Genomic DNA, 12,491 nt, shown 5'->3' with positions numbered 1-12,491 from the left:
CAATTTGCTTCAAGTTTAAGTCTGCAAACCCTGTGAAGCCCAGCTGAGGTATAGATAAGGCTGTGGGTGCAATTCATGATTATGCAACATGAAGTTGTTTTTTTTAATTATCAAACTTCTGCCATTCGTAATGCAGAGCTTTATTTTTAATTCTGAAATACTTATTTAGAATAATGATTTATATTTTTGAACAATGAAAAAGGGTAAAAGAGGGACAACTGTGACAGGGTCGCATAGCTGAAAAAGTGCCTTTTGTTCTCAGGTTCAAATGCATTTCCACTCAGTCCCCACTGGTGTTTTACTATTTATTCTGAAGAAGGCCACTGTGTTGACTTTGACAATGCCTTTTGACGATTTTCAATTTGCTGGCGGATGTGTTGTCGTTGGGGATGAATGTCTCGTAGTTTCCAGTGAAACACAGAAAATCCCAACCATCCATTTTCCGCATGAGTGGTGGGGTAGCAGCGACATTGTCCTATAAAGACCATCTGCTTTTTCCACTGTAGAAGCGCGGGAGTGGGAGGAGGTAAAGATCAACGCCCCATCTGAGGGGGCGGAGGCATGGGTGAGAGGTTTGCGAAAAACTGGGAAAAAAAACCCATGGAAAAACAAAAAGCAAAAAGGAAAATGCGTGTTTCATAAATGAGGAACCCATGCATTTTCCACCATAACAGTACATTTTGTGTGAAGATGCAATCTGTAAGAAACTTTTACTTCTACAGTTGAATAGTTAGGAAACCACCAATCAAGTCTTTGATCTCTGTCTCCATGTAATGTTATCGCTTTTCTGAAATGAACATGCTCATCACTTTCTTGTGCTTCAGGTGATTGTTTTAGATTTTGGGTGAGCCAAGCAGGTTTTTCTTTAGAAGTTGCCTGTTCTTTGCAACCCCCCATTTTGTCCTTAATCCTAACAAAATTCCCAGTCTCTGCTGAGGAAAGTTATCCTTATAATATGATGCGGCCATAACCATTTTTTATAGACGGAATGCTGCTGGCTCTTTGATGTCTTGTGTCAGTCACAATGTATTTCAGAGGCTTATTGTTGGGGTTTTTTGGATACTCGTAATTACACGTTTGTCATTTACTATACATGATCAGCAATTTTAAGTTTCACAGTTTGACATAGATTTTGTATATTCTAAATCCAAATTCCTAGTTAAAAGTGCCATGATTACAAACTCAGACAGAACAAAAATGTAGGAACTTTTTTCTAAGTAGCAGTTATCTTTGGATCTTTAAAACCACAGTTAAGAAACAACCAGTTACTGTGTCAGTGTTGGTAAATGGCTTCAAGTTAAAGTCTGCAAACCCTGTGAAGCCCAGCTGAGGTACAGATAAGGCTGTGGGTGCAATTCATGATTATGCAACACAATTTCCTCTTTTCTCCATCAGCGAACTTACTCCATTTTTGATGCAGTTTTTTTTTAACCCTGAAATACTTATTTAGAATTATGATCTATATTTTGAACAGATGGTACAAATGTGACAATTGTGACAGGGTCACTTAGCTGAAAAAGTGCCTTTTGTTCTCAGGTTTAAATGCTTTTCCACTCAGTCTCCACGTGTGTCCCTTGTTTCACTGTTTATTCTGAAGAAGGCCACCGTTTTCACTTTGGCAATGTCTTTGAAGATTTTTGATATGGTAGTTCTCAATTTACTGTAAGATGTGCTGAAGTTGGGGATGAATTTCTCATAATGTCCAGTGAAACCCAGATTCTTCTAGAACCCAGAACACTTCTGCTGATGTTATTTACTGAGAACCTTTTCCTTTCCACTGCCAGAATGCTGTTGACCCCAGCCTTCGTGACTCCTTCTTTCTTCTTTCCTCATCAGAATGGATACAAAATCAGCCATTTCCCAATCATTGTCCAGAAGTCTCCCATTTTTGTCCTGGATATATTTTAATTCATTCTTAATGGTACATTTACTGCTGAAAGAGTTGTTTTATTATTGTATTATTTTTATTTAACCCTCCACTATAATATTCCTGTTTCTCTTGACCTTTTTCAATATCATATTTATTTGTCCTTGCAGTATATTATGTATTGGATCCGGTTGTTTTTAATAATTTTATAAAGGACTTTATGTTTTCTAATAATTTTTAATAATCTTTTTTTAACCATTATTAAAACTCAGTTTACTCATACTTGGTATAAACGTCATCCAGCTGTTTCTAGAAAGAAATGAGGGAAAATTGTCTTGTTTTTAGCTCCAAAAAATCTTTGCATAAATTAGTGCCTCCTAGTTTTAGTTACAAATGCTTTTCATCAACATGTCTGAATAAACCCTTTGGGCTGGCAGTGTGTCTGGCAGTGCTGTTGTGAACTTATAATATGTCATTCTACTTAAAACCATTTCTGTCTTTGTTTTAGCTTTAAAGTGTAAAAAATTCTTATCATTATGGTTACACTGTCACATAATATAGAATTATTTCTGTTTAAATAAGATTTTTACTTAAGAATAGGGAGTGCTGTTCTCTCATATTTTATTGTGATTTTAATCAAGACAAAAGATAGATTTTGTTGTTTAATATTTTAATAGGGGGTCTAGGAATACTGATGTGCCATGTGAGACAAACATGTGCATGTTTTTTAAATAATTCATACTACAGTATTCTTTCTGGATCTCTAAGTATATAACATCAAATTATTTAATTTTCCTGTTCTCGTTCTATTCTTGTTGCTTGTTCAAAGAATAATATTAAAGTTAAACAGAAGTCTCCTTTTCTAAATCCATATTGGCTACTTCTAAGAAATCTTTTTATTTACCTCTGTTTATTTCCAAATTTTTAACAGTGGCAAGATTGATCAGCATTTACAAATCTGCAATTCTTATGGTTATGTGCAAATTCCATCCATTTCTAAGTGGAAATGAAAATAACCTAGCTAAGGGTTTTGAATAGTATCTCTCATTTCTGTAAGTATGTCATGGAAATATAACTATCAGAAATGACACCACTAAGAAAATACTATCAAACTCTGATGAATTATTGGTTTTCAGTTATTATAAACTTTAAAGAACCTCAGTTGCAGTTCGGCTATAATTCTACAACACTAACAGAGTTTGTTTCATAATATGGGATATTCCATTGATGTCTTCTACCATAGATATCTATGCATGTCTATCCATGTCTATAGCAGTTTACTCCTGCTTTTATTGTTTTGCTTTTGGAAACAGTTGTTATTTTTTTGGCAAAAATCTTTTCCTGATTTGAGGAGAATGTCTTTTATTCTAGATGTTTCATTTGCAACATACTAGTGTAAATATTTATATATAGCTGGAGTAAAAGCATGTTTAAGGTAATAAATGCAGTTTACATTCAAAAGTAATCAACATATGTTAAAACATATGAAGTCATTTTATCTTTATTTTCTTTCAGTGATGTGAAAAAGAATATGAAACAGATCTAAAATTAGTTTTATAAATATACCCATGACATCTTCGCAAACATGTCACAATTATTAACACCATCATAATATATTGAAACATTTAATGATTTAACACAGATAAAATAAAAGTTGAAGTGTAGTGAGCGTAATGTAAGGAGCCTTGTGTTTTGGGGTCTATTTTAAAATTATAAAACATATCAGTATTTTTTAACTTAATTGTATTTATTTCCATGAAGCAATACTAATGCAATTGTATTTGTATTTTTGGCATTTTGTACTCCAATCATATGATGTAAAGTATCCAATAAAACACACAGGTTAAGCTCCTCCTCTTCCACAAACTACAGTATATTAACTCCAGAAGTACCAGAAAGCTTTTAGAAGACCAGCATTTACACTTCTCCACCCTAAAAAAGCATATACTGAGATTTTTCGTCTTGTAAGTATTTGAAATTCTTTCATTTATTCCTGATATTGATTGGTGTCTGATTTGCTGAATCTATACATCGATGTAATTGAATTCTTTAGCTTAAGTCTTCAAATAGTGTGTCTTTATCTCAAACAATATTAACAATACTAACAAATTAACAATATTAACTTTCCAAGCAGATACAAATGTATAATTTTCTCCCTAAATAACTCTGAGACTTCCAGAATGACCCTTCTAGCAGGCGTAGAATCTGGCTTGTGCTCATAAAGTGATTCAGGGAATGACTCATTGGCAAAACTTACCCAACCTTACCTATTGGATATCTAAAAATATTTAATCCCCAGACCTTTGCAGCGTCATGCTGGGCTGCTTCAGAGATTACCACTCTACCAAATACATGGTTTTGTGGTGTTTGCAATATTTGTTTAATATTTTATATTTTGGAAATTTAGCCACATTTTATATAGCTTCAGCTATTCGGTTATATAGCTGCGGCTCACGTACTTCCTTCAATCACAAAGCTCTCTCATGCCCTTTCCACTCAGGCTATTTTTGCTCCAGCACTCTCGCTGCAGCTTACAGGCAGCCTTTCTGCCACTGGAGCAATCTTAGTCTCATTAACTGCCTGCACCATCTCTCTGCTTTAACACCCTCACAGCCACTCTCTGCCAAACTGGAAAAACCCGAAGCAGCACCCTGATCTGAGATGTGCGCTTGGACCTCAGCTGATCATCACACTTGCACTCTATCTGACAGCAGAAGCAGCGTAACAGTCTACAGCTGAAGAGAGGTCTGTTATATCTAACAATTCCGTTTTTTTTTAATTCACTAGTTAGTGGGCCCATAAACTGCCAGCAGTCATGTCTCCCCGCAACTTACAATTAGCAACCCACTGAAGCTAAGCAGGTGTGAACCTGGTCAGTACCTGGATGGGAGACCTCCTGGGAAAAACTAAGGTTGCTGTTGGAAGAGGTGTTAACGAGGCCAGCAGGGAGTGCTCACCCTGTGGTCCATGTTGGTCCTAATGCCCCAGTATAGTGACGGTAAAAACAAGCTCCGTCATTCGGATGAGATGTAAAACCGAGGTCATGAATCTCTGTGGTCATTAAAAATCCCAGGGTGTCTCTTGAGAAGAGTAGGGGTGTAACCCTGCCGTCCTGGCCAAATTTCCCCTGCCTCCTAATAATCCCCCTCTATGAATTGGCTACATTACTTTGTTCTCCTTCCCCCCCCCCCCCATGGCAGGCGGAGCACTGTGCCGGTTGGAGTATTCTCAGTCACATTTAATGGCAATGTCAGCTCAAAGATTTAGTTCAAACCATCAAATGGAGACAAGCGGACCCTGCTGATGCGGGATTAACACTAGGATGAGAAAGAGATAGATAAGACATAGATTCTGTATATTCTAAATCCAAAGTCCTAGTTAAAAGTGCCATGATTACAAACTCAGACGGAACAAAAATGTAGGAACTTCACTTTTTCTAAGCAGCAGTTATCTTTGGATCTTTAAAACCACAGAAGAAAAAAACAGTTTCTGTGTCAGTGTTGGGAAACGGCTTCAAGTTAAAGTCTGCAAACCCTGTGAAGCCCAGCTGAGGTACAGATAAGGCTGTGGGTGCAATTCATGATTATGCAACACAATTTCCTCTTTTCTCTATCAGTGAACTTACTCCATTCTTGATGCAGTTTTTTTTAATCCTGAAATACTTATTTAGAATTATGATCTATATTTTGAACAGATGGTACAAATGTGACAATTGTGACAGGGTCACTTAGCTGAAAAAGTGCCTTTTGTTCTCAGGTTTAAATGCTTTTCCACTCAGTCTCCACGGGTGTCCCTTGTTTCACTGTTTATTCTCAAGAAGGTCACCGTGTTGACTTTGGCCATGTTTTTGAAGATTTTGGATACGATAGTTCTCAATTGACTGTCAGATGTGCTGAAGTTGGGGATGAATTTCTCATAATGTCCAGTGAAACCTAGATTCTTATATAGTTTTTTATATAGCTTCAGGTATATAAGAATTCAGCTATTCGGTTATATAGCTGCGGCTCACGTACTTCCTTCAATCACAAAGCTCTCTCATGCCCTTTCCACTCAGGCTATTTTTGCTCCAGCACTCTCGCTGCAGCTTACAGGCAGCCTTTCTGCCACTGGAGCAATCTTAGTCTCACTATCTGCCTGCACCATCTCTCTGCTTTAACACCCTCACAGCCACTCTCTGCCAAACTGGAAAAACCCAAAGCAGCACCCTGATCTGGGATCTGCGCTTGGACCTCAGCTGATCATCACACTGCCACTCTATCTGACAGCAGAAGCAGAGTAACAGTCTATAGCTGAAGAGAGGTCTGTTATATCTAACATTTCCTGTTTTTTTTTTAATTCACTAGTTAGTGGGAACATAAACCAGAAAACACAACCATCCAGTTCTAGACAGTTTTGGGAAAACAATAAAAAGACTGAACTTCTTAATCATGTAATGAGGAAGAATAATTACAGCATGGCAACCCACTGAAGCTAAGCAGGTGTGATCCTGGTCAGTACCTGGATGGGAGACCTCCTGGGAAAAACTAAGGTTGCTGCTGGAAGAGGTGTTAGTGGTGCCAGCAGGGGGTGCTCACCCTGTGGTCCATGTGGGTCCTAATGCCCCAGTATAGCGACGGGAACACTATACTGTAAACAGGCGCTGTCGTTCGGATGAGACATAAAAACGAGGTTCTGACACTCTGTGGTCATTAAAAATCGCAGGGCGCTTCTCGAAAAGAGTAGGGGTGTAACCCTGGTGTCCTTACCAATCATGGCCTCCTAATAATCCCCATCTATGAATTGGCTACATTACTCTGCTCTCCTCCCCACTGATAGCTGATGTGTGGTGAGCGTTCTGGCGCACTATGGCAGCCGTCGCATCATCCAGGTGGATGCTGCACATTGGTGGTGGTGGAGGGGAGTTACCTGTAAAGCGCTTTGAGTGGAGTGTCCAGAAAAGCGCTATATAAGTGTAAGCAATTATTATAATTATAAATTATGCATCTCAGGGTCCGGCTGTTAATAAAACATCTACATCTAAACATCAGTTTATTTAAAATCACCTACTGTACCACATTTGGAGATAATGGGCTAAAACAGTCCTTTGACAGGAGGAGTCTGTGTAAAACATCATGTTTAGCCAATAGCAGGTGTCTATGGGAAAGTATTACAACCCATTTTGAAGGGAAAATCACAAGTACTGTAGCTTATATGGTTCTTAAAACTGGCTTCACTTTTAATAAAATGATAATAACGATTCCCAAAATAAAGGCATGGTTTTAGCTTGGTGAGGAAAATAGTGGTCGTGAGGCTTACACAAAGGACTGTCAGCTTGTCTACTGTTGATGGTGTGTCTAAAATGATACTGAGATAAATAATCACAGACTAAAATGTCTATGAGCTACATACAACAACCTACCTCAGTACAAGAGTTGTAGAAGCCAGAGAAAACATAGCAACTCCATAATCCATAAGTGATCAAAGACCCTTTGGAAGTCTAACACTATGATGTTGAATCCTATGCAATGTTTAGTTCCAGCTGTAGTCAATATATAATCACTATGCCTGCTGTGGGGACCAGAAATCTCAAAGTCGGTTCCTTGAAGGTATAGCCTTTTTTGTGTTTTTGTTCTCTTTTGAGTTATGAATTAAACTATTAATAGTTTTTTTAAAGTAAGCAGACTCCAGGTAACTTGGATTCTAATTAGAAATATCACAGTTATGCAGTTCAATTAAATGCCAGCTATGAACAGATGCAGCCATTCCAAATGTGTGTCAAAACTTATTGCCTCAGCTAGCTATACGTGTGCTGTGTTGCCCAGAGAGTCCATCAAAGGGGGGCACCTGTGGTGAGTCAGATGTTAGTAAAACAGTATCTTAATTTAATCTTTTGCACTATATCTTTAAATGTATTTATTATAGCTTATTAATATAGAATAATATAACTAAGGGAAAGTGTGGGTAGCTGAAAAAAGAAAAAACAAAAGTATGATAAAGATTCTGAACATCATTAATATTAATTGTATAAATATAAATATTTATATAGTTGGTTGTGGTAGCTTAAAATAAAAACAAATAAGGTATACAATAGTATTCCACCCCCTTCATAAACATTTTCTGCAGTAAATTCTTTAATTTGGTCACTTGCTGTAGTTATTTAGCAAAATGTTTTGACATGCTTGTTCTAACATGAACAGTTGCTGTCTTTATGAATCCAATGGAAAATTAAACACTTGCTGTTTAATTGAAAAGATTGTAGATAATGGAAACAGCAATGCTGGTGGTTTCCAGATTAGCTAATCCAAGCAAGAGTGATATATCAATGGTATGTTGATTAATAATATGTACATTATATTGACACATCAATTTTATATGAATATCTTATAATTGTTTTAACAAACGTGAATACTGCAATAGTGAGTAAAGAAAACCAGTTAATGTTTGGGAGGAGGGGCTAAATATAAAATTAGATAATAATAAGATCATTAATGTTCAGGATTGTGTAATTATTCATGACACAATCTGTTTTACACATTTAAAGTTACATTGCTAGACCTTATACTATTAGATAAGATCACTTTATTGGCCACATAGACTTTTTTGCAGGAAGTTTAGGAATTGTTTTTGCATACCCCAGCTTGCTCTCCATGAGACACACAGACAGGGAGAGAAGCTTGGGGGCAGAGCACAGGGTCAGCCATTGTACAGCACCCCTGAAGCAGTTGGGGTTAAGGGCCTTGCTCAGGGGTCTAGCAGAGTAAGGTTTCTCTGCTGACCGCAAGATTTGAACCAGCAACCTTTCAGCCACACGAACAGATCCAGAGCCACTGCTCTGCCTTTATAGTATACTTAATAGCCTTCTATTATTTTAAAGTAAAAATCAGAGCAAAAGACTAATTACTATGTTTTACTAAATAGAAATTACTAATTACTTACCAAGGTAAGACTAATTATATTCCATATTTAGTCAACTTGACTAAATTAAAAGTAGGTGAATAGAAAGTAGCTGTGAATAATAGGTGTTTTAGGCAACCTGACTAAGACTATGACTAAATCTAAAACTGGTGGCTAAATTAATATAGGTTGCCACCCAGCCTGGATAGAACATATGAAGGACTTTTTTTCTCCCATAAATGACATTTCATCCCCTACACTGCACTGCACTTGTACACAGCAGGCTTAATCAAATACATATTTGTCCAGCCCAGTAAGCAGCATAAACCCTTGCTGTTGTGGCAAGAGGGCACTTTTCAAAACTTTTTTGCATACAATTGTTCCTAACAATTGTAGTTGGAGACATTTTCAATTAAAAATGTCATGCACTTAGCTTAGTATAATGCAACCCATTGCATTTGATAATCTTTAGTTAACTCCAAATGAATAAAAGGTGGTGTATCTCAACAACAGACCATGTGTTAACTGTATAGGATGTTACTGATTGCCCTGCGTTTCAGTGGTGATACATGTTCTACCATGGAACCATCAATGCATCACTCTGTTGTGAAAACTTACAGAAATTTACTGAGAAACACTGGAGGTTTTTCTTAAAGAAAACTGTTTTGTATTAGTTCAGAGCAGTTTAGGTTAGTTCAGTTGTGTCAGATCCAATGCAACTCACAGTACATGAGTGCAAGTCATTTTTTTGAAAGTCATTCAAGTTACTTCTAGCCTCGTTTTTAATGTGCTTACATACTTAGTCTGGAGCTGTGGTAGTTCAGACAGCACGGGCGGGTTCAATCCCAGGTAGGGGTAAGCAATGTAGCTTGCTCTAATTCCTTCCAGACGGCTCCCTGCTTTCTAAATGAGTACTGGGGGGTTAATCCTTCCAGGGGCAATAGGCTGGCCAGAGTGTGATGCTGACCTCATCATCTTCAACTCCAGTGTCGGATGGTTGAGAAAAATGCCCTGACCCTCCATTCCCCATTGGCCTTTATCGCCTGAAAAGGGGACCTACCTACATGCATAGACTATCAGTAGGTCTGGCCATAACTCTCTCATCCACTGCAGCTGAAGCATGTGAGGCACTAACTCTCTAATCCATTGCAGGTTAAGCCCTGTGAGTGAGATCCAATTCCTACAGTTCCAGAAATTTGAGACGTCTATCTGAGGAGAAGAAGATACTTCTTTCTGTCTACCAATCAGGTCAGCCATGATTAACTAAAAAACAACAACAATTTGGTAATTGTATAATTATGCAAAGGAACAAGTAATAAGTTGATTCCATTCTGAAAAGAGAAGAGAGAAAACTGTTTTGGCTTGAAGCCTTCTTCAGGTGTATAATTATGTCCATGTTTTTTTTCCACTTTCAGTTCATGCACCTATTGAGCTTGTAAAGATGGGAAATGAACAGGGAACACCCGTGTGTGATTGGGATAGTACTCCCGATGCCCTGTGGCCCAATTGGATGGCTGACATCTCTGACAGCAAGTCTGTGGCTGAGCTCTCAATTCCTGGGACACATAACACCATGGCTTTCTATGGAGGCGCCTTGGTTGAATGTCAGAGATGGCCTCTCTCTCAGCAATATAAGGCTGGCATACGATTCGTTGACATTCGATGCCGACATATTGAAAACAATCTCACCATCCACCATGATGTAGTTTATCAGCAAGCAATTCTGGGGGATGTTTTTCGAGACACCATTGCGTTCCTGAAAGAAAACACAGGAGAAGCGATTCTCATGCGCATAAAAAAAGAATACGATGAAACAGGCTGCACTCAACCTTTTGACAAAACTCTGAAAAACAAAATTGAGGCATATGGCCAATCAAATTTCTGGGTGAAAAACCAAATCCCAACCCTTGGTGAAGCACGTGGAAAGATAGTTATTATAGAAAACTATCCCTGTGCTTCTGTTGGCATTAACTATTGGTCATTAGATATTGCAGATGATTACCATGTTCCAACAATTTTTCACACCCCACAGAAGTGGTCAGGAGTGAAGGACCACCTAGAAAAGGCAAGGTATGGCAGTTGCTCACAGATCTTTCTGACCTTTGCTTCAGGGTCAAGTGGTGGGGCATACCCTAATGCTGTTGCTGATAGAGTCAATCCTGAGCTTTACTACTACTTAAATGGATTTGGAGACCAAACAATTCGTTGGGGAATCATAGTCATGGACTTCCCAGCTTCGATACTTGTCCACAAGATAATTCAAAGCAATAAATAACTATTAGAACAAAGAAGTGCAAAAGTAATAAAGGGGTCACTGCTGTCTGATCCCCCTGTTTGGTTTTATGCTTTGCTCTAGATTTTTTAGACAATACAGTTGAAAGTGCTGCAATACAGAAGTAAAGGCTTCTAAATCTGAGTTGAACTATCTATCTGATTTAGTTCTGGCTATGTTAACATAGATAAAGTAAAAAAGCACCCAATATCTACTTAATAATTATTCGTAATAAGTGTTCTTAATAACAAGATTGCATCTGAAGAAAATATATCTTTTAATAGAAAACCTTCTGAAACAGCATTGTTCATACAAAATTGACCGTTCCTTGTGTATGCACTTTGTGTTTGTTAGAGCCATTTTATTGGTATTGTTTTTGCAATTAAAGATTAAAGACAGCTGTTGCATTCATCTTTGTCACTTCGCTTAATTGTGCATTCTTGATTCATAATTGTGGTGATCATACTGAAAACAAAAGCATTAAGCAGGCATCTTGATTCTTGCATATTCAAGGTGTATAATTATTAAACTAGGTGTTATCATTGTTTGTGACAATGCTGTATGAATGATAATTACATGCATCATAATTACATACACTGACAATAATTAGCTCCTTGAAGCTGGTCTGTTAAGCGTACATGTATTTATCTAGAAGAAGTGTCAATGTAATCTTGAACAGATGAGTTATAATCATTACTCTAACCTCTTAGGCTGCACCCTTGGAATTTCAGGCAATGTATCAGGACCCAAGATCACCCTTGACATTGGATCTCATCTTTCCTCATCTCTCAGTGATAGACTTATTTCTTTTTGGAGCCTCTACATTTATTTACGAATTACATCTTTTCACACCTTTTCCCCAGGACACTCTTTCTCACCTGCTCTGACCACTGTTCTCCCGTTATCGTCCTCTCTTTCCCACACACCTGAAGAAGGTTTAATCGCTTTTCCTTTGCTGGCTGTGTGTGTTCATCAGAATTGAAAAGAAAACTGAATTAATTCCAATTCCATCAGTGAATGGCTCAAGTGTAAACACCCGTGTTCAGCTAGGAATGCTCAAGAACTTGAAGGTACAGAAAGTAGTCATATTCCTGATGATTCCTTCATCTTCATCTGCTTCAGCCTCCAGAGGAACCTGCGGCTTCTGTTCCTGCTGGAAAGCAGGCGCTTGCTCTGGGCATCTGGAACACATGTATACACTTTTAACATACCTAAAATGTGAATCATATGTTGCAAACAAAGCTTTGAAAATAAACTAAAGAAGCATTTTAAGTTAATATCTCAGCAAGCTGGTTTGTCTTCCGGTTTCCCAAGTACAAAACAACCCAAGGACTCCAACAGTCTCACAGCCAGTTTCATATTTGCCTCATTGAACTCGATCTCAATGTAATCCATGATCTGCTCCTTCCTCAGGTGATTCAACATGTCCTTCCTGGCCTGGCGAGAGGCCATCCTGATCTCCTCTGGTGTGTCTCACTT

General features: G+C 37.9%; 1 protein-coding gene across 6 annotated transcripts; it reads left to right on the top strand.

Moving 5' to 3' along the window:
* Positions 1–3,744: 3,744 nt before the first annotated feature.
* On the top strand, positions 3,745–11,423 carry LOC148643323 (uncharacterized). 6 transcript variants are annotated; one of them, XM_088615953.1, is made up of 5 exons: positions 3,745–3,831; positions 4,481–4,612; positions 6,035–6,166; positions 9,893–9,988; positions 10,156–11,423. In XM_088615953.1, exon 5 carries the CDS (start codon positions 10,182–10,184, stop codon positions 11,013–11,015), a length of 834 nt encoding a protein of 277 aa, XP_088472079.1. In that variant the 5' UTR covers positions 3,745–3,831; positions 4,481–4,612; positions 6,035–6,166; positions 9,893–9,988; positions 10,156–10,181; the 3' UTR covers positions 11,016–11,423. The 6 variants fall into 6 exon arrangements, with proteins under 6 accessions (XP_088472079.1, XP_088472080.1, XP_088472083.1 ...); XM_088615954.1 differs by lacking the exon at positions 6,035–6,166; XM_088615957.1 differs by lacking the exon at positions 9,893–9,988.
* The last annotated feature ends 1,068 nt before the right edge of the window (positions 11,424–12,491 follow it).

Source organism: Lepisosteus platostomus, chromosome 22 (genome assembly GCF_059453375.1).
Source record: "Lepisosteus platostomus isolate fLepPlt1 chromosome 22, fLepPlt1.hap1, whole genome shotgun sequence".
In the NCBI taxonomy this organism is placed as follows: domain Eukaryota; kingdom Metazoa; phylum Chordata; class Actinopteri; order Semionotiformes; family Lepisosteidae; genus Lepisosteus; species Lepisosteus platostomus.
This window is presented reverse-complemented; position numbering and strand designations above follow the sequence as displayed.

Bases quoted from the DNA above. Each gene is read 5' to 3' on its own strand.
- LOC148643323 (XM_088615958.1), top strand. From the start codon at position 10,182: ATGGGAAATGAACAGGGAACACCCGTGTGTGATTGGGATAGTACTCCC.